The 21,255-nt window shown below is 40.7% G+C and overlaps 3 protein-coding genes across 7 annotated transcripts; 1 reads left to right on the forward strand and 2 right to left on the reverse strand.

The window, feature by feature from the left end:
- Positions 1-371: 371 nt before the first annotated feature.
- On the forward strand, positions 372-4,717 carry METTL5 (methyltransferase 5, N6-adenosine). 3 transcript variants are annotated; one of them, XM_062498309.1, is made up of 7 exons: positions 372-414; positions 768-889; positions 1,509-1,623; positions 2,035-2,216; positions 2,576-2,658; positions 2,931-2,982; positions 3,661-4,286. In XM_062498309.1, the coding sequence occupies exons 2-7, from the start codon at positions 781-783 to the stop codon at positions 3,765-3,767; spliced, it is 648 nt and encodes a 215-aa protein (XP_062354293.1). In that variant the 5' UTR covers positions 372-414; positions 768-780; the 3' UTR covers positions 3,768-4,286. The 3 variants fall into 3 exon arrangements, with proteins under 3 accessions (XP_062354293.1, XP_062354294.1, XP_062354295.1); XM_062498310.1 differs by lacking the exon at positions 372-414 and adding an exon at positions 4,621-4,717 and having other exon boundaries at positions 518-889; positions 3,661-3,710; XM_062498311.1 differs by lacking the exons at positions 372-414; positions 2,931-2,982 and adding an exon at positions 4,621-4,717 and having other exon boundaries at positions 518-889; positions 3,661-3,710.
- Positions 4,386-13,311, reverse strand: SSB (small RNA binding exonuclease protection factor La). Of its 3 annotated transcripts, none has more exons than XM_062498306.1 (12): positions 13,201-13,311; positions 9,901-9,975; positions 8,285-8,388; positions 7,943-8,117; positions 7,684-7,791; positions 7,493-7,593; positions 7,193-7,264; positions 7,067-7,109; positions 6,314-6,454; positions 5,805-5,988; positions 5,501-5,632; positions 4,386-4,840 (listed from the first exon to the last, which is right to left on the reverse strand). In XM_062498306.1, the coding sequence occupies exons 2-12, from the start codon at positions 9,964-9,966 to the stop codon at positions 4,743-4,745; spliced, it is 1,224 nt and encodes a 407-aa protein (XP_062354290.1). In that variant the 5' UTR covers positions 9,967-9,975; positions 13,201-13,311; the 3' UTR covers positions 4,386-4,742. The 3 variants fall into 3 exon arrangements, with proteins under 3 accessions (XP_062354290.1, XP_062354291.1, XP_062354292.1); XM_062498307.1 differs by lacking the exon at positions 13,201-13,311 and adding an exon at positions 12,793-12,886; XM_062498308.1 differs by lacking the exon at positions 13,201-13,311 and adding an exon at positions 12,419-12,471.
- Positions 13,312-16,183: 2,872 nt separating this feature from the next.
- Positions 16,184-20,023, reverse strand: KLHL23 (kelch like family member 23). Its single transcript, XM_062498463.1, has 3 exons — positions 18,811-20,023; positions 17,097-17,249; positions 16,184-16,589 (listed from the first exon to the last, which is right to left on the reverse strand). The coding sequence occupies exons 1-3, from the start codon at positions 20,021-20,023 to the stop codon at positions 16,279-16,281; spliced, it is 1,677 nt and encodes a 558-aa protein (XP_062354447.1). The 3' UTR covers positions 16,184-16,278.
- Between the last annotated feature and the right edge of the window lie 1,232 nt (positions 20,024-21,255).

Raw genomic sequence — 21,255 nt, forward strand, 5'->3', positions numbered from 1 at the left:
TTGCCTGCGTTTCCCGCCCGTCTGCTAGCGGCTTGTGTGGCGTTGCGGTTCCAGGTGAATGTTACTCTCCTCTCAAGGACCGCTTTTCTCAGCGCACCGGCAAAATTCCAGTTCCTTGTTCTGTCCCTAAGGGCATTCAGGAGCGGGACCACCCAGAAAGCCCGGTCTGCCAGGTGTGTCCTCCGGCGTTTTCCCAGGCACCGCGCAGCGGTGACGCGTAAGGCTGCAATGAAATGTTTCGTGTCTGTAATACACGAGACCAAAGTTCGCTCTTGTTAAGGACACACGGAGAAGTTCCCTGGCGTTTCATTCCCGCAGGTGCCCGTCAGCCAGGGAAGGGAAGGGAAGGAAGGGGCGGGCGGCACGGCGGAAGTGCGGGGCGGCGCTCGGGGCGCCCGGCCCGGGTGAGCTGCGGTGAGTGCGCGGTGCCGAGCGAGGCCCGGCGGAGCGGGGACGGCGCTGTGGGGAGAGCGGGCGGGGTAGGTGGCGGCGGTGGCTGGGGCTCGGTTCCTGCCCCGCTTAGGGCTGGGCGGAGGGCGGGCTCGGGCGGTAGAAGCGGAGCCCAGGACCTCTCCGGTGGCTGCCGCCGCCCGGCTCCGCGTTCCTTCCCCATCATCGGTGCGCCGCCAGCTGCGTTCCGGGAAAAGGCAGCGTGAAAACACCCGCGAGATGCTGAAGAGTGCCAGGGGATTTTAAGTATGAAATAATTAAAGATCATTTGTAATTTACTTATATTGTTGTAACTGATTACACATTATTTTCTTCAGTTCGACCATAAACATGAAGAAATTAAAGTTTAAAGAACTGGAAAGCTGTCTTCAGCAAGTTGATACTTTTGAAAGTCCAAAGCTACTCCTTGAACAGTATGCAACAAGACCTCATATTGCAGGTAGAGGTGACCCACACCACTGTTTCTTCTTTTATTAGTTCATTAGCACTTTTAATTTAAAAAGTCTTTTCTACTGCAGTGTCTTCTTTGAAGGCTTTACATAAAAAGTAATTAAGAAAGTATATCCAACAGGAACTTGTATAGTAGTATCCTGGTAATGTCCAATTCAAAAATCAAATAAATTAATCTAAAAGATAATGTTGTGACAGAAACAATCTTAATCTGTAACTGTAGAAGCTGAAATGGAGTTACATCATGACCCACAAAACCAGTAAAAGTATCTATACAGACACTCATCTATACTTTTATTATGCTCTTTTCCATATTTTATATCCTTCTATTTTTCCCCAAAAAAGTTCAGAGGCATAGTTTTTCCACAGACAATACTCTGAGCTCTATCTCTCCACCAAAGGTCCACAGTTCGTAACTCATCAAAATGTTTTTGACTCTTCATGTATAAATGAAAAAGAGAATTACAGGCAGTGAGAACATCAGTTTAACTAAAGGGGTTTTCTAATGCAAGATGAAGAGTTTTCTGAAGGCAGAAACAGCTTTTCTTGATTAATCATCTATATATTTGGTATTATTGACCTGTTTTGTTTGGGTTTTTTTCCCCCAGCATGTATGCTTTATACAATTCACAATACTTTTGATGACATTGAAAACAAAACAATTGCAGATTTAGGATGTGGTTGTGGCATGCTCAGCATTGGAAGTGCAATGTTAGGAGCAGGGTAAGTATTTAATATCAAGTTCTGGTTATATTTTTTTCTGCCATAGAAGAATAGAATATAAGATTAAAACATAGCAACATTTCAGATGCATAGTCAGGCTACTGACCAAGTCTTGACCATCACTAGCCCTTCATACTGTCAAACTGATGGACAGCTATAGTGAATTTGGAAGTCGTTTGCTTTCCCCATGAGCATTATATGAACACATGAAAGTTCCTTAACAAAATTTAGATTTATAATTGAAAAAGGGCAACAGAAGTACTTGAATTTTTATGAGCACTGAATTTATAATGTATGCTTGTTACATTTCATAGATAAAACCAGTTGTGTACACAGATCCCTTACTGTAGAATTTAAATGCCATTTTAGTTTATACTAGACCAATACATGACACTTTGCTTTTTTTAATAGATTCTGTGTGGGGCTTGACATAGATGGAGATGCACTGGAAATATTTCATAGCAATATTGAAGACTTTGAGCTCACGAATGTCAACATGGTTCAGTGTGATATCTGTTCTTTATCTGACAGCATGTCAGATACTTTTGACACGGTTATTATGAACCCTCCCTTTGGTACCAAGCATAACAAAGGTTGGTAACTGTGAAACTCAGAACTTACTAAAATGAAACAGCAAGGGAAGTGCTTCCAATGAAACATCTCCCTTCTTTATTAGTTACATATTCTAATTACTTAATGTTTGATCTGGAATCAGCTTCTTAAGATTAACAACTTTAGCATTGTAACTAACAGTCACTGGGGTTTGAAATAAACAATACTAGATATTTCATATCCCTATCATTTTTATTAAAAGCAGTTGAATATGTTTAAAAATACTTTCTGTACCTTAATGTGTTCAGTGCTGTTTCTCAAGTACCTGTTATTCCAGAAAAAAATAAGCAGATATTTGAGTTTCCATTTAACAATTCTAATAATTTCATCATTCTTTTAGGAATTGATATGATTTTTCTGGAAACTGCTCTACAAATGGCAAAAACAGCTGTATATTCTCTTCACAAAACCTCAACACGGCAGGTAAGTTCTTCATTTTAGCAGGACAAGAACTAACTAGACAACAAAATAGTTGGCTATATAAATATCTATAGCTTCACTGATTTGCTGACTACTTTGTGGGCTATGTTTAGGGTAAATACTAATTACATCTCTCACATAGATCAAGATAACTATGTCATCTAATGCTTCAGCTTGAAAATCAAAAGCACAGGAGACTTACTAAGTACAGAGGTGTAGATGTTTATAAAACTGATAATTTTAGAAGCTCATTTCTACACTATTTACTATTGTAGCACATTCAAAAGAAAGCAGCAGAATGGCAAGTGAAGATGGAAGTCTTAGCAGGTAATATTTATTTATTGTCAATATAAAATAAAAACAAAACAAAACCTTTTGTTTTGGGATATTATCTCTAACACTACCACCCAGTGATAACAGCCTGAGATAAATTTAAGTATTATTTAACACAGAAATGACACAGGTCTTTCTCTTTTTAGCAGACTTTTAAGTTTTTTAATATTTTGCTACCTGGCTAGAATACAAGCAGGCACTTAAGCTCTGAGAAATACAGATTCTGTGCAGAGTTAGGTTTGTTTTGGACTAGATTTTATCTTCAAGCTGAAGTTACCTCTCTTCCTGCTTCAAAGGGAGCGCTGCTGTAAAAGAAAAGCGAAGCATTGGTCAGTTCTCACACACAAAAAAAGCATCCTGTCCTTAGTCACCTCAATATTTTTGAGTTAAGGATCTTCCCAGTTTTTCAGTACCACTAACCAGTTGCTTTTTACAGTTATAGAACTTGAGATGTGCAGTTGCACAAGTGCTTGAAACACAACTGCATTTCAGCTATCCACTTAACTGTCTGATGCAAACAGCTTCAATATTTAGTCATCATCTAGTGCAGAGATAAAACAGGTATGACAGGCCACAACAGATGCAGACATTAGAAACACAAGTACATGGCTGTAGGGTTTAAGTGGCAGATTATCATCCTAATCTAACACGCATTCTTTGTACTGTTCACAGAACTTAGGTTTGATTTACCAGCATCATACAAGTTCCATAAGAAGAAGTCCGTAAGTATAAAACCTAACATAACTGATAAAATACTGAGGCAGATAAATTCTCCTTAATGAAATTTAAGTTTTAGGACCGTATGTACTGGATGAGTGCTCACAGCATTCAGTCACATCACTGCTGTTACTACATTTTGTAGCAGAACAGAGAAGCATCATAATGCCAGTCAAAGCTATACACAAAGATTAAAGCCAGCACTGCGCTTAGATGTGATCAAGCTAAGGGTGGCCTCCTTGACTCAACTATTTGCTCAACCCTAGCTGCAGCTCAGACTTGGAGTGAAGTGCTGAAGGCCACAGTAACAAGGATGTTACAGCAGTAGCACTATTTCAGAGCCAGCCTGGAGGCAGCAGGAGGAACTCATGCACTTCATCTCACTGCTAAAAGATATAGTCAAGACACTACAGTATGGTAGCCTAAGCCCACAGTAAGTTCCTGGCTACTAAAGGCTGGCCTGGAAGCCATGTATCACCATCCCTTACCATAAGGGAAGTAGAGAGAAGGCTGAGCAATAGTTGAAGACAGTTAGTTATATTGAACAGCAAAGAACAAAAGCTTTAATCAGCTGGTGATGATACTCTTGGTGACTTGAGCTTAAAATTATTTGTCTGTCCTTACCTTTACCACTTCACAGATGAAACATGATACTGTATTAACCAGGCTTCAGTAGAAAGCAGTTTTAAGTTCTGAATTTATTGCCAGCTGCTATTAAACATAACCACAAGATTACAAAGTCCAAAACCTTTTACATTTGACTGAGATGCCAGCAAAATGGAGAAGAACTGACAGTGTAAACAAAACTATAAATAGAAAAGTTTTCCAGGGTTTTATGTTAGGAGTAAGCATGCTTCTTAAATAAAAAAAAAGAAAGCTGTAATCCAATAAAATGAAGCTGTTCTCTAATTGTAGGTTGACATTGAAGTGGATTTCATTAGATTTTCTGCCAAGAAAGTCCTGAACTGAAGCATGTTTTTAAAACCTACTGAAAATGGAAAAATAAAACCGCTAATTTTTTTTAATTCTTTTGACTATTACTGATTGCCATCTCCGTTTTCTGTTTTCAGTTGTTTTGATGCAGGTTCTTCCTTTTCTGTTTCCTCTAGTGGTCTCTTCTTGGGACTTGCTGGTTCTGCAAGATTGAATATGTAATCATTTAGGGAAAAGGAAAGCTTTGCCTGAAATCTTAACTCTTCCCACCATGTAAGCTTGAGTCCTAGTTATCTACAGCCACAGCTACACTAGAGGGTTTGTTTATTATTGTGCTAAAGCTTTTAGATGTTCTAAAATACCCCATTTGAAGAGCTTCACTCCTGTCTAACTCCACAGCAGGAGGGCAGATAAAGAAAATGAGGACTAGAATCTATGAGGACTAGGGGTTACTAGGTTTGAGTTAAGCAGGTGCTGCATGTAAAGAACAGAAGCTTTCTCTGCTCCCAGCTGAATACTGACAGGCCAAACTATTAAATCTTCTCATATCCTTAAGGGGGAAAAAAAGCACCACTCAGGAGACTGAGTGTGTACAGTTGTGTAATGCTGCTGACAATCACCATCTTTCAATGCATAATGTTTTAAACAGCTCTGCAGTATAGCCTTATCTATCTAGTAATGATCTTAATATCCCTTTTGGACAGTTGTAGAAGGAATCAAGTACAAGACTCTTAAGGCCAATCCTATCAAGAGGACAGAAATGCTACAAAGCAGAGCCAAATCTGAAACACATAAGAAACATGAGTACACAGAGCTGCTTTCTGTAAAAAATAACCTACATCAAATGCACAGATTGACATACCTGTTTTAGTATCATTTTCACCATCTTCTTCATCATTCTCAAACTTTATTTTCTTGCCCTGAAACTGTATTTTTCCTTTTTGTGCACCCTGAGGTATCTTCCCCCCTCTTCCTTTTCCTTTAATTTTGCGCCCTGTGGAGATACAAGATCAGAAACTTTGTATCAGTTGTCTTTTAATTAGCCAGCTGCACAGACTGCTTTACAGTTAAGGTCAGTAAGCAGTATGTATTCACTACTTAAAGTGAATTTCATACATCAATTCTAGGACATTATGTAGGCTTAAATTAATAAGAGGAGGGAGAACCTTTTGTTTTCTGTTTCAGCAATTCCTGCTGATCTTCCAGGATTTTTTTCAGAGCTTCTTTCTCTGCATCTCCTTCTAGCACTTCCCATGAAACATCCTTGTTCCGGAGCTGCAAGTTTCCATTATGTGCTGCTTTGGCTTTTTCCAGAGCTTCTTTGGCAATATCCTTAAAGAGGATAATTCCCTTTAAAAGAAGAGTGGTATTTGCATTTTAATCTTACTGCAAAAACATTCAGCTAGTATAATGAACAATATATCTTGTACATGTCTAGACTGAAGCAAAGCCCTCAGCCCAAGCTAATGAACATTCTGTTTTGACCTTAGCAACTAACAAGGCTGGAACCTTTATCTGTTCTTTTAAAAGAAGTTAAGGGAATAATTTAATTCTCTAAATATTCTGCAATTTCTCAGGACAATAACTTAATTGATAACATAAAAGAACAAACATTTAATCATTCATTTTCAAACTTCAATACAGAGATCTTAAGTCCTTGTCCAAGATTACTGACCTCCTTTGCACCTCTTACAAAGTGTATCCACTTGATTTCTCCGTGACCAGAAAATACATCATGGAGGTCTTCTCTGCATGTTTGGTCATCTAGATCACCAGAAAACTTCAAAAGACATCCTGTCTTTTCTTCCAGAGACTTCTAAATTAAATTAAAAACTCCCACATTATCACTGAAGAGTCAATTTTGAATACTCATATTCCCCCCTCAATCCTAGTAAACACGACAGCAATAAATAAGCAGTTGAAGTTACAGTAATTCAAGCATCCTTCCCACATAACCTAGTTCTGCTGACGTCCAAGTTTTGTACAGTGTGTTCCCCCTCCTTTTTTTGAGTTTTCTTTGCTTACTTTGATACACTTACATAGAACTTAGGACTCCTTTCCCATATGAATTACACTCTCTAGATTTTACAAATCAGCTTTCTGAAGGCTGATGAGTTGAAAATTTATGTAATACCAATGAAATCCTTAATGGAACCTTTAAATACCATAGAAAAACAATCATCTCAACGGTGCACTCAGGATCACTCTGAACAGGCAAACATGCCTAATAATGTAAATTCAGGACATGAGCCTTTAAACAAAATCAGTCTATTGAAAATAACATTAAAACACCATGACAAAACAGTCTTACTGTAAGTTAGTTGGAAAAGCTGAAATTACTTTCTAAAAAGTGCTCTATACTACAGCATTTCAAACAGAACATTCCATGTTAGCTTTATAAAATGTAGGTGACTTAAGAAATTCATACCATTTCAGCATCTGCTGCTTGTTTCTGCTTTTCTTCTTTTTCCCTGCAAAAAAAGTTAAATTAGTTATGAGTCGTTCAAGCGTGGTCAGACAAGCAAAACACACACTTGGATTGGCAATGACTCACTGTTTTGCTCTTGCTTTTGCTTCTACTTTGTTTTGTTTCCTTTCTTCATTCTTCTTTGTACAATACTCCTCCCTTCAATAGAAGTTAATTTAAAATATTCTGTTATAATTAGTTTGTAATACAGCAGTAGACATGAAACAGTTGAAATTATTTTTCCAAGTTGAGATGCTAAGTCTCCAAAAGATACACCTACCACTGCCTGTACAACAGCATGAAAAGCTTACTTCTCATGCCAAGACAGGTTCTTGTGTAAATCCACCCCACCCAATGTTAGTTCATATATCAATTAAGTGGACTTACTTGAAAAGTACTATCAGCTCTGTGTCTTTGTACTTTTGATTTGGTATCTCTGTGAACTTCTTAGCAGATTCAACACTATCAAAAACTGCAAATATTGAGCCCTGTTAAATGATATGAGATATTGTTAGAGTAATTGAACAGAATGTTGTCCAGGAGGGATCCCTGACCCAGGTCTAAATGCTCATCATTACCTTAAACGTTCTCTGCAATGTTCTCCTCATTTGAATATTTTCAACTGGACCTTTATCCTCAAGCCATTCTTTGATATCATCAAGAGTTGCATCTAGTGGAAAGCCTTTCTGCAAGACAGCAATGAGCTTCAATTATATGCTACAAAGTGACCCTTAAAAATTATAACCTCTAGAGTAAGAGTTACTTTAAGTTTTTCTCTTGAATGGTTATCAGGTCAAGTCATGCAGGACAGCACAAAGTAAAGAAAAATTTACTTACAACATACACAGATCTGTTTTTAATTGCAGCCTTATACTGGTCATTTAATTCAGGAAGGGGTTTATTTGGAGATCTTCTGATTTTAGTTTTGTCTTCATTTATTTCCATTAAACCAGTCTTGGATTTTCTTAGTGCTTCTACAATAACATCAAAATCTTTTGAAAGGCGACTTAACCTATTGAGTAAGCAGACAGAGGTTACTACAAATGCACAGGCAAAACTGAAGCCAGATGTTAAAAAAGCAACGGGAATTGTAAATGCACATCAGGAACACTTGGCCCAAAATACAGATAGGTAGCTGAAAGTTACTCTTTTATCCACATTAGTTGTACTTTGCTTTACCTGTTGAATTTGATCATTACTTCTAAAGGTACCCAGCCATCATCTAGTTTGATCTGTTCCTTCAGAAACTTGTCTCTTGGTAGATTGTGGTTTCCAAAATAGTACTGCAAAAAGGAATGGGAGGAAAGAAATGTCTCTTTAAATTTTCCGTCTTAAAAGCTTGTTTTTGTCTAACACCTTACTGCAGTAGATTGAGAGATACCAAAATTAATTAATCTGAACAATTGGGAATTCTGAAATTATTACTTCCTGCTTTAATGTGGTGCTTTGCCAGAAGTTACCTGCAATGTGTAAGCTCTAAAAACAAAACCATCAGAAACAAACCCCACAAAAACCCAAACAAACCAACTCCACACTGAAACAGTGCTTCATCCAATGGAATCAATGAGGCAAAGAATGATTGCAGGTGTGTTTAGGAAAGGAGCAAAGCTCATTTCTGTTAACATGATAAGCATTCATCACCCTGATCACGCTCTGCAGAGTCAAAAGTCAAATTTGTCACCAGCAGATCCAAGTACTCATTATTTAAGGAGTATGTATGTAAGAATATTGTATTTGCACACTGAAAAATCATACACATGGAATGGAATTTCTAGGTCTCATTCAAGAAAGTACCGTAAGAAAAAGCAATCACTATTTTATATTTAACTTTTTATTTTATTTAAACTGTGTTCTTATTTCAATCTTGTCCAGCATGGGAAAACAGTTCAGTTCACAACAGACAAGTTAACCAGATTCTCTCCCTAACTAGCAGTCATCTAGCAAAGGTCAAATACTTGAAACCGTAAATTGGAATATTTTCACCAATATCATGGTGCTTTGAAAAGTCAGTGCAACTTTTACAACATTACCTCTTCCTCTAGTCCATCTCAAACTCACATCACCAAAAGTCTAGTTTTGGCAACTATTTGTGTATATATATAACAAACAAAATACAGTGGTTGAGGAATCTTCACATTTTGTTTGTTATATGGTTCCATATAGTTATGGGCATTCACGTGCAGCTACATTTTTGCCCTTCAGGAAAGAAGTTTTGTTCTAGATGCCATTTAAAGCAAGGGGCTCAGGTTTTTTGTGGTAGGGTAACCCTCCAAGCCTCTATAGAGAGACAAAGAGTTAATCCAAAGCAGGCATGTAAGTTTAGTTGTAATTTGCAGCAATAAAATACAAAGCAGTAAATCATAATAGCAAGTCATGCGATGTGCTAGTATTTTCACTAGCAGAGATTCCCAAGCAGGAGGATCTTTTCCCTACATAAATTAAGGCACATAGAATTAAAATGCACTCTCCTCCTACTTGCATAGGTAGAATAACCCCAGCAAATATGGTAGTAAATTGTTTAATAATTCACTTGCTATAGCACCTCAAATGCTAGCAAACCTCTTCTGTTTTCAAATGATGTTCTTACAACTCTAGACAAGTACAGCTTCCAACCTTTACTATGATTATGACCATCTTAAAGTATTAAATACCTGTTACAGACTTGTGACATTTTTTAAAGAGTTGAAGATTCGAGTCTAACTCCCAATAAAGTTAACTTCAAGTTAGCCAGGCTCCTGCCAATGAATGTCCCCAAAACACCTCTGTCCAGATCCCAAACTATAAACTGAGCTTACCTCAATTTGCTGACAGATTTTGCTTTCCAAGATAGACATGTTTTCACCATTTCCATTTTCAGCCATTTTCACCAGCTGTTTTGAAGAGAATACAGAGCAAAAGCACTAAGTTTTGAGTAGTACTTTCTAGAGACTTACATTCATGTAGCATTGCACTGCATTTCACTGCAGCCTCATCTAAATAAGGTAACAGCCAAGTTCATTAGCCATACATTTATGCCTGTGAAGCAACTATTAACATGACTGCAGAACTCAAAGGGGAAACTATGAAACAACTGAGGAAAAAGCAAGCCTCATTTGGTTGGTAGGGCATTTGGCATGCAGCAGTCAAGATAAAATTTTAAAAGTGCTGGCATTTTTCAGCCTTATTATTTAAGATAATTTTTTTTTAAAATGCTGGCCCTTCACAGCTTTGTTATTTATCTTTTTCTAGGCCCAGATCCTCAATTCAGAACAACAACAACAAAACTAAGAGCCAAAAACATTTGCTTTTTAAGTCAAATCCAACCTCTCATCACTAGGCAAAAATGTTCAATCCCAACATAGGTATAATGAGAAATGTTTCTGACATTTCTGTCTCCTCTTTAATCTTTTGAAAGCTCACAAAATTTACTGGAGGACAAAATGAAAATATCTGCATTTACTGACACATCCTAAAGATGTCTCATTCTCTCCTTTACAAATGTGTCTTCACTGCAGTTCTGCTAAAATAGTGAATCAAGTATCTTTGATAACATAAGATATTTCAGCTTGGAAGTAACTTAACTGGCAGCAACTGTGTAATCTCAGTACATCAGAAGCAGTCATTGAGAAAGCAGCTACTGGCCAGAAAATTAACTGGAATCAAACATTTTCTATCCAGTTGCTCTTAAGATAAGGATAGAGCGTGACAAATAATCATTAAAAAAAAATGTAGCTTTATGAAGCTGTCAGAAATTAGTCTGAATTAAGTTTTGAACTATGAAGCAGAGATTTCTTCTTTCTCCCTTTGAGCACTAACACAATTGTTAAATCCAGCTACAGAAGATGAAGTGGTTTCTTGGTCACGTTACCCCAGCTCATAGATCTGTGATCACAGTGGCTGCTGGCAAAGATGGTTTTGCACTCATGTCTTGCATGATTTATTAGGAGATTTAACCATACACCTCCTGCTCTTCTGCTGCTTGCAGGCCAGTAACATCTTTCAGAGCATCAAGATGACTGGCAACACAGAAGCAGGGGAAACTCCCCTGAGCTGCCCTTGTTACAGGAAATTATGTTCTTCATCAGAATACCCAGCTGGCAGCCTCATCTTCTTATTTTAGTAGTTTAATTCCCCAATAACTCTTCAGCCTACTGCAGTCTGCTGTATTCCCATTTCTTCCTCTTCCTGATCTCAAGGCCACATTCAGTCCTTGGAATTTACTTGTAATTCCTCAGCACTTAACAGCCTTGAAAGGTGGTGTGCTTGCACCTGTACCCACCACTGTAACACTCTTTAAAGCATGATTTCAGCAAGTGTTAGTTTCCAGCTATGCAGAGTGTAATCCATTTATCTAAAAAGCACTTGACAAAGCCCAGGCCAGAGCACCCAAGCTGAGAGTTGCAGTTACTTCAGAGATGTCCCACATGAGCCACCCTGACGACAGGAGACTTGAGACTTAACACTTCACCACCACTCAAGTGCTGGTACTGTCTTAACACCCTACTTGTGAGAGAAATCAGTGCTCTATTCTACATGATACCAAATTTGATCCCGTTTAATGGCAACCTATAGAGCAGTCTCCGACTGCTGTCCCAGTCTGCCTCAGCCCAGGTACCAAAATACTCAAAACCAAAAACTCAATTTCCACGAGACTCAGCTTCACTGTTGAGAAGAAAAAAAACCAAAGTCTACTCCCTTAGCAGTGTTTTCAAAGTTAATACCAAAAAGCATGATCCAACACAAGACTTAGGACACCTCCTTTAGAATAAGTCTTACACTTGGAAAAGTGTTCTAATAAGCATCCTTTCAGCTGCAAGTAACAAACTGTAGGCAAGATTAAGAAAGACTCAAGCTTGCCATGCATGGAATTCAGTTCAGTATTAAGTTCTAACCTATTTAGAACAAAAGCAGAAGCAGCCTTCTAATTTAAGAGAAATTCTGTCCTTGTCTGCACATGCTCACTTCAGATTCTAGCTCAGTCATTCAGCACAAGATAACTTCCAGATCAATAGTTTTCAGTTGCTGTACAGCACTGAAGACTGATAAAAAGCTCCAATGAACAGCAATCACAGTCAGAACTGCATGCAAAATCCTACAGAAGATTTTATTTTAAGGGCTTTCTTAATAAACCACACTGACTTGTTCCTTCCATATGCCAAAAGTCTGTATCAGTACAACATTAAAAAAAAAAACCCACAGATTAAAATAAGGCAAGTAGTCATTAAGTTTAAATTATTAAAAATTACAGTCAAGCCCCTTAACTAGAACAATTAGATCCCATACTGCATTAGCTAGATCATCTCAAAAGAACTCTCAAGCAGATTTTCCTCTTACCAGCCATTTAGTTTCAAGCTCTGGACAAGCTTTAGTCGCAGGCTGATTCTACCATTACTGTAATAGAGGGAAAGGCTTTTTTTAAATAAGAAAGCTTTTCCGATACAGTAACATGAAACTGTTACTCATATTATGCCTTTTTCAGGAACCCCTGCACAAGGGGTCTGAGCCTCGTTTTTATTTAAGGGTAAGGATTGACTACAACCACACATTTTCAAAGACGTTAACGTATTTTTTTAGTAAAATCACTGCAATGTAAGAAAAAAAAACATACAAAGAATTCTTTTAAGCAATTGAAATGTCGGCCCCTGAACTGTGCTAGGAGACCATCGGTTTGCCGTTTACACTTTTACACGCCTGCGGCGGCAACTTACACCTCTTCAGCCAGCCTCGGGCCCAGCCTCCCGCCCAGCGGGCTCCTCCGCCCGGCAGGAGCGGGAGCGCCGCCCTCGGGCCGGGCCCGGGTCCCCGCGGCGCCGCCGGCTCCACTCCCTCCGAGGGCCCGAGTCCCGCAGCGCGCACCGAGCTCCGCGGGAAGCGCCAACGACGGGAAGTGACCGCGGACGGCGGCGGCGACGCGACAGGGCCCGCTCCGCGCCTCCGCCGGGGCGCGGGCGACACGTGCTCCCCTGCTCCGGGAACCCTCCCTGCCTCCCTCCCGGCCCGGCCGCCGCGCCCCGTCGCCAGCCCTGTCCCGGCGCCCCTCGGCAGGACCGGGCCCAGCGGGGCACGCCCGAGCAGCGGCGCCTCCCGGGAGCCGCCGGGAGCGGCCCCGCACGAACCTGCGCGCCCGGGATCCGCTCCGCCACTCCAGAGACCGCGAGTCGGCGCTGCGCGACCCAGCAGCCCCCGCGCGGCCCAGCAGCCCCCGCGCGGCCCAGCAGCCCCCGCGCGGCCCAGCAGCCCCCGCGCGGGCCCCGCTTCCGGGGCGGGGCAGGGCCCGCGGCACCGCCCTGCGCGCGGCCTTTCTGCTCACGGCTTTAGCGCTCTATACAGGAAAAGTGGCTTAAGGCTTGGAGTTGTACAGTGGTGGCATATTTACATTTATTAAGTATTGCAAACGTTCGCTTAAACGCTACAGATGTACTGTGGGCATCTATAGCGCTACAAACACGGGAATCACACAAGTGAAAATTTAAGAGTAGTGGCTTCGCAATTGATTTCACTTTCACGTTACTTCATTTTCTAGTTTACCAGTGAAACAGTAAACAGTGTCTACCATCATACAGATCCATTAGCACAATAATTCGGTGTTTACATTCAACTGTTTTTAAAAACATGTTAACACAGATGGCTAAGAGATTCCCTGCTCTGAGCTTCCCACCTCTTGCAGGCTGCTGACCAGAGGTCAGAGTCCTATTCCTCTTGCCGACTTCATTTTCTGCCTGTGCCCAAGACCTGATTGCAACACGCCTTCTTGGGATGTGTTACATGAGTTAATTTTAAACAGCACTGTAGAAATGCCCTACTGTGAAAATGCCTACATTGTGAAAAATAGCACCAGTTGAAATTTACCCAGGAGTCTAAACTTACTCTTCTCTCCATTTATTCTAACACATTGAAAATCTCTGAGAAATTAGGATTTCACTGAAGTCCTAAGGAGTAATTTCTTTGACTTACATTTATGCTAGATCAACAAACACTCTCCTGACTGGGGAGAACTAAAAGCTTTTTTTTCCACTTTGCACTTAACACTGGAGCCAAAAAGCAGCATTTGCATGCCTGCAGGTCACCCAGGGGCACAAAGCAGAGTCCAGCTTCCAGGAACAGCACTGTGTTTCACCAACATCAAGCACCTAGTTTGCAAGCAGTTGACAGGTGGATGCTGAGGTTTGGTTTTGTTCGTCCTCACCTTGTTCATAGATCCTGTCACTGACTCATGACTGGTGACAGGATACAGGCCAGAATGAACTTCAAGACCAACCACAAGCAGCTGTGTTTTTCTACAAACACGAAGCTTCACGGGTACATAATGTGCACTGAAAAATTACATAAACATGTTGAGTTCATTGTGGTTTCATTCAATACAAAGATCACCTTCATGTTCTTGTGATGTTGTCCTTTAAATCTCCACGTGCTCCTGAGCAATTCTCAGCTGTGGAGATTTCCAGGAGAAACAAATTCACTTTATCTCTCTTGCCCCCTTGCTTGGCCCACACATTTCAAACAGCCTCAGAGTTCAATTCTTCACACCTCTGTAGAGTTTGGAGTCTTTAAACGTATTTCATCAGATCCTTAAATAAATGTCAATGGGATGGGTAACCAAGCAAAACACTGAACACACACAGTCTTCAGACATATTGAGGCAACATATGAAAATATGAAAAGAAGAACTGTACATATACACTACAGAACTTCACACCAAAACCACAGCTGAGTGCCACCTGCTACCAGCAGTCAAATCCAAGTCAGAAACAGCATAAAAATGTGAAAGAATTAAAAAAACAAAAACAAAAACAAATAATTGAAAATGCTTATGATCAAGCAAAATAACTACTATAAACTCCAAGCTTACTGCTTGGAAAAGTCCTTTCTTTGTATCTGAAAAATCCAATAAAACCAAAATTTCATTTTAGGTGGCAGTGCTGGTGTGGGAAGTTCCCACCACACCCTATGGCAGACCTATGTTGTCCCTACCTCTCACACTAATGTCTAACAGCTGTTTCTGCAGTCATTTTATAAACTGGATTGAGGGATCAGTGCTAAAAGAGCCTTCTCTGTTCCCCAAAGCATTTCTTCATTTGGATCACCGCTGTCAGATCACACTCAGAATGTGATCTGTTTGTCTGTAAATCACTTTACAAAAATCCACTTTCTATACAGAATTTGAAGATCTCATATTAAGTTTTGAGAGAAATAATAAATAATCCTATAGATATTTTTTTTTTCTTTGTGCATAATATACTTTGACTAGTTTCTTTAGTTGTTACCTTTGCTTAAGTCACAGTTTAGGAAAAAATCAAATGGTATTAAACAAAGTAGAGAATGAATCTCAGGTGGATATTAATTTTCCAGTCTCTCTCATTTCCTCCTTCCATTCCACAGAGGCACACATCTTGAACTGATACTTAAAATTAGTTAACACATTAAGGCTTTTCTCTGAACACCCCTCTCCCCCCAAAACACCTAAACTATAAATAACCTGTGTATCAGCCAAAGATCCCATTGCAAAGCCTTGCAGTCTTTTTTCATTTCTCACTGGCAATGTCAAAGAGAGTGTAAGAAAGGCAAAGAGAAATGCCCTTTTACTTCTCCTTCTAGAAAACTAGTGCATGTTTTTGGCCTGTGCACTGGGGCTACTACCAACATTTCTTCCCTCATTCCTAGCCTAAGTTCTTCTTTGCTCTGGCACTTGAATGTAGAGCTGGAAATGCCTATTTCTGAATCTGGTTACCTAGTTATCCAAGTGATATTGCTCTGCACATACCATACAATTAGTTTGTGTCAATGATCCATTTCTACAGCTATCTTGAGAATACAAAGATTTCATCTTAAGTCCTCAGTAGTCCTTAGAACTGTATTTCATTTGGTTTTACTAGTCTTAGCACCAAGTTATAGTTTCATCCAGTGATTAACAAAAACAAATCAATTTTTCACAGTAGCTCCTCTGTTGCTGTAGAAAGTATTATAAGAGAGTAATTTGAGAACTTCCATGACAAAGAATGATTTGACTGAAAAATATATGGAAACCTTGTTACCACATTTATGTTTCTGTGTTGTTTAAAACAAGAACAAATTATATCTACTTATTAACAATGTGCACTAAGAGATTGTATTAGACAACCCCTCATGAGGTAATCAGTAGCGTTATGAATACTGGATCTGCTGTTTTCTGTAACAGCAAGATGAAAATTAAATGCTTACACATTATACACACAGACACAGCCATGTGACCGCATAGCACTGGGAAGATTACCTACTGCTTCCCATTTATTCAGTTCAGGGTCGTATTTCTCAATGCTCTGCAGGTATGTTCCTTTTGAATAGGAATATCCTCCTGTTACATAGATGCATCCGTTCATAACCACCGTGCCACACTCCATCCTTCTCTCCATCATGTGAGCCATCTGCTTCCACTCATTCTGCTCTGGGTCATAGCAGTCAGTGATCGTGGTCTGTCCACCCACAAAATAGATCTTGTTTTGTAATGTAATTGAACACAATCCATATTCTTCAGAAAGAAAGGAATACAGCACAACTCAGCTTTATAATATTAATTTAAACTGCAAGTACATGACAAACATTGGGCACCACTAAGGGCAGCTGAATGTCCTCATTGAACTTAAGATGCCTCAAGATTTTCTGCTACACCACAGCACCAGTACTCTGTGAAAATTGCTTTAAAAACTTACTGTTACCAGATGTAGAACACAGAGAAAACCATTTTAAATTAATATATTTTTTGCCAAATGTCAATGAATATTTAGATTTTACAGGAAGTTATATTATTTAATAGAATGTGGACATTCCTTAATTCAGCATTTATATAGTGATTTCTATAGAAGAGATTATTGAAGAAGGTCTTCCTTTCCCCTTTCAGAGCTTGGAAATGGCCCTTATTGCATTACTGGCATTTCTTTTTATAATTAGGAATATGCTGAAACCCCTAACTGGGCTTAAGGACTCGCAGGTACAAGTAATCAAATCAAGCTCTATGTTTTTTAGAGAAATTATTTACCTGGATGTGGACTTGTGGTGACTATACTCCACTCATTGCTACCTGAATGGTATCTCTGGATTTTATCGTAGGTGCAGCTTCCCCTGTACCCATAGTGACCTCCAGCGACGTAGATGATTTCATGCAGGACACAGGCAGTGGCATTTCCAACTCCTGTTCACAGTGTGAAAGTCAAACATGCATTCAGACTGCATGTAATAACACTGGTCTCTTCCATCCATAACTCCATTTCAAGTGATTTGCTAATATTTTATTAACATTATCTGCTTGCAAGTATTTAACTGAATGTGAGTAAAATAGATTTCTCGAAATATAAGCATAAATCAAGAACGTCTAAATAAAACTGCAGCACCCAATACATATTGCACATAATACAGCCACACAATAGTTCACAGGATTTTTAAGCAGTAATTAAAGTCACATTATCTCACTGGTTTTGGAATAGCCAGTTAGTTTCACCGTTTCACTAAGTTAGAGTTGATAAAAAAACACTTAGATGGCAAGAGCAAAGACAGTAGGAGTTGAGACTATTCAGTGTCTCAGGGTATCTTTTCTGATACTTTCAGTCATTCTCATGGTATTACTAATTAAGCTATTGTATAAACAAGGACACAATCAGAATGGAGCCATTTTAACATTGTCTCTAGGACAACAAAATTAAATAAAGCAAAGGGGGGTCTGAGCACCTAAGTAGTTTCACACTTGTGAAAACTGGGCAAAACAACTGCATAGAATATGTAACTCATAGGATTAGCATAACGTTTCTACTTTTGAAGGAAATAAAAAGAAAATAGTAGCAATGTTTGAGAAAAACATACAATGGAGAAGGTTGTAAAAGCCTACTTTTTTCTTTTACATATACATCCAAAAATTCTCTTATACATAGAAAAATATTATGTTGCATTAACTTACAGTAAATTTTTATAACTAATTATAAGTATTTGCATTCATTTATAGAAGTGTACGATAAAATGTATAATTGTAATGTTGTTGTTACTGTTACAAAATAATCACAAGGGAAGGGACCCAGAAAGATCAAGTTCAACTCTTACGTGGATGGCACATACAGGGATCAAACCCGTGACCTTGGCATTATTTAGCACCACGCTCTGACTAACTGAACTCATCTCAGAGTCAATACCCTTTGGTTAGGTTGTGATTCATACATTTTTAGTAGATCACTATTTTGGCTGCTAGAAACAGGTATTAGTGCTTTTCATTATCCTCACACTAAAGATTAAACAAAGGATCCTGAACAGATGATACACAGAAATAGGAGGGAACTTCATGCAAGAACTTTTAAATTACGACACCTTTATAAATGACTGCACGGAATATCTTGTATAAAAATAATGCAGTCCCTTTATTGGAGCTTACTCTTTGATTGTGTACTGAATGGACTCTTATCCTGGGTGGATTTCTGATTTCTTTCTAATTTTAACAGAAATTTTACTCATGAAAGAAGGCAAAATTAAACAGAGACTACCACTTACTTTTCTACCTGTTGTTCTATGGCACAGTCCAGTATAGCATTTGGATGTTTGTGGTCATTTGGCTAGTGAAGACCTGAACCAAAGCCCACTAACATTAACAGGAGATTTACATGGACTTCTCTAGAATCTGGATCAAATACTAAATGTTTTCATGGCACTTAAAAATGAAAAATACAAAATAATCGACATTGGAGGCAGACACTATACAAAAGTTTACCTACCTTTGATCATGTTTGCAATGGGAAGCCATTTCTGTAATAAAGGATCATAAAACTCAGCTTCTTGGACTGGAGCTCCCTTTCGGTACCCTCCCAAGGCGTAAATGCAGCCACTCAAGGAAACTGCGCAGTGGTAATACCTTGCGTCGAGCATGGAGCAGCCTTCTGTCCACTCATCTCTCTCACTGTTATATATCCACACGGTGTCAAGAGCTTCAATACTCTCTGTTCTGTAACCTCCTGTCACATATATGTCTGGTCCCAAACTAGTGACCCCATAACTCTCTCTGGTGTGATCTGGCATCTCTGTTCCCTGGACCCATGCATTGGTTAAAGGATCCCAGACATGCACTTCTGATAAGGGATGCCAATAATATCCTCCAATTACATACATAGCTGCTGTGGATCTTCTGGAAAGACCTTTGGGATTGAGGTTCAGGGCATTATATATGAGTGACCTTATCTTACTGTCATTGAGTCGGCATTTTTTTTGCAGGTTTAAAGCAGACCTCAAATACACATTATCTAAGTCAGCTTTGATGCAGCTCAGCACTTCACAGATGTCTTCAACTCTTCCTTCCACGTTGTGCGTAACCCACTTAATGACAGCTTCAATGGCTACCTCCTCTTTCTGAACATTGAGATTCTCCCTGGAGAGAATATAAGAGAGCTTCTCCTTGCCAATATCCAGAAACTCTTCCTGCTTCCACACTTCTTCAAACTGCCATAACAATATCCTTCTGGACTCTTTCTCCAGCTCCGAGCAATCATGATACTCAGCAAAGGAGTGCATCCCAATGCAGTTGTCAGTATCTAAGTGCCTTACCAGAAACTGCTCACAGGCTTTCTTTACTGATACGAACTGGAGCAGGTCTGCAGCCTGGAGTAGGCTTTGGACATTTCTCTTTGTTATCTGGATCTGTGATGTGTACGCATAATTCACGAGAGCTTCCAGTACCGCGTGGCTGAGCCCGGGAAGGCTGATCTGGTTTTTGGATTTTTCTTTCATATCGGCTGTGAACATGGCTTTAAAGTAACTGCTGCAGGCTGCCAGGGCAGCTCTGTGGCAGTGGAAGATAACCCCCGAAGCGCACTGCAGGGTGATGTCGGTGAACAGCCCGTCCAGGTAAAACGCCCGGAACGCCTCCAAGAAGCCGCCGGGGTGCGCGGAGTCCTTGTAGAGGTAAGCGTACTCCTCCTGCCCGGCCGCGGCCATCGCCGCGCCCCGCAGCTCCCGCCGCTTTGTCCGCGCCGCCCGGCCGCCCCCCGGCCGCGGACCCGCCCGGCACGGCGCTTGCGGGGGCTCCCAGCCCGCGGCCCGTGACCGTCTTTGGAAGAGCCGCTGCCGGAGGGAGCAGCGGGGCCGTAGCGACAGCTCCTATTTTGGTGCCCCGGCCGGCCCCCCCCGCGCACCCCTCCGCGAGGCCGGCGGGCCCCGGCGCCCGGTCCGGCCCCCGCTCGCCCGCTCGCCTTGCGAAGGTCCGGCCCGAGCCGCTGCTGCCGCCGCCCCGGCGCTCCTCAGCCCGGGGCAGGGGTTAAAGGCTGCCCGCGGTGGTGACAGAAGGCCCGGCCGTATTAGGGACAGGAGCAGATGCCGGGGGAGCGTCACCAGCTCGGTGTCACTCAGCCACACAACAAAGCGAGGGGCCTCGGTCGCCGCTGTCAGCGACCTGAAGCCGCTTCCCGCAGAGGCGCCCCGCGCTCCCAGCGCGCTTGGAGGAGCGAGACTGGGAAGAGCAGCAAGTTCCAAGGGCTACCCCATTACCACAAAGCAGGACTCGAAAGGGGAACAGCCACAGCTCTCCCCAAACTCCTGAACCTGGCAGGGTGCAAAAAACAATCACCAATTATGCCCACAAACAGATGCCAGCTATAAGTAAATGTTCCAGGAAGAAGACTTTTAAAACTCCTGAAAACGTGTTTCACAATTTCAGAAGTAATTTTCTTTTCTGCTAGCAACACATTTTCTTTGTTTGAAACATAGCACCCTCTGTGGGTTCAAGCAGCTGTGGCTCTTCATCTGTAGAAGGGTTTGGATTCCTTGGATCCAGCAGCCAGGCTCTCCCTGCCCTGCCAGTCCTTTCCTGGATTGGAAAGAACTGCCAGTAATTGAATATAATTATTAACTAAGTGCCAGCAATACCCAAAAGGAGAAATTTTGAGAGTTCCCACTCAACACAGATGTAAAAGCATCATATTTTTCTTTTCATTACCGATGGTATTTCCACCACAATGCCCAGCAGAACTATGTACTAAGGAGATCCAAACAGGAAAGTGTGTATGGTCATAACCCTCTGCCATCCTTTCTCCCATGCTAACCCTGCACCAGGATTCAAACTGGCCCTTGGCCTTTACACAGTAACATGAGACAAAAATAAAATTATCCAAACTAACAACAAAACCCCACTAAACCAAAAATTCCCCACACCTACACACATCTATGCCTTC

This window comes from Cinclus cinclus, chromosome 9 (assembly GCF_963662255.1).
Source record: "Cinclus cinclus chromosome 9, bCinCin1.1, whole genome shotgun sequence".
NCBI lineage: Eukaryota > Metazoa > Chordata > Aves > Passeriformes > Cinclidae > Cinclus > Cinclus cinclus.

What these genes read in the sequence shown, in the direction of transcription:
- METTL5 (XM_062498309.1), top strand. Translation starts at nt 781, where the DNA reads ATGAAGAAATTAAAGTTTAAAGAACTGGAAAGCTGTCTTCAGCAAGTT. An exon ending in AGTGCAATGTTAGGAGCAGG is followed by an intron (nt 1,624 to 2,034) that starts GTAAGTATTTAA and finishes TTTTTTTAATAG; the next exon opens with ATTCTGTGTGGGGCTTGACA. An exon ending in ACAAAACCTCAACACGGCAG is followed by an intron (nt 2,659 to 2,930) that starts GTAAGTTCTTCA and finishes TTACTATTGTAG; the next exon opens with CACATTCAAAAGAAAGCAGC.
- SSB (XM_062498306.1), bottom strand. Translation starts at nt 9,966, where the DNA reads ATGGCTGAAAATGGAAATGGTGAAAACATGTCTATCTTGGAAAGCAAA. An exon ending in AAATCTGTCAGCAAATTGAG is followed by an intron (nt 8,389 to 9,900) that starts GTAAGCTCAGTT and finishes TCCTTTTTGCAG; the next exon opens with TACTATTTTGGAAACCACAA. An exon ending in AAAACAGATCTGTGTATGTT is followed by an intron (nt 7,792 to 7,942) that starts GTAAGTAAATTT and finishes GCTGTCTTGCAG; the next exon opens with AAAGGCTTTCCACTAGATGC.
- KLHL23 (XM_062498463.1), bottom strand. Translation starts at nt 20,023, where the DNA reads ATGGCCGCGGCCGGGCAGGAGGAGTACGCTTACCTCTACAAGGACTCC. An exon ending in CATTGCAAACATGATCAAAG is followed by an intron (nt 17,250 to 18,810) that starts GTAGGTAAACTT and finishes CACTGTGAACAG; the next exon opens with GAGTTGGAAATGCCACTGCC. An exon ending in CACCACAAGTCCACATCCAG is followed by an intron (nt 16,590 to 17,096) that starts GTAAATAATTTC and finishes TTCTTTCTGAAG; the next exon opens with AATATGGATTGTGTTCAATT.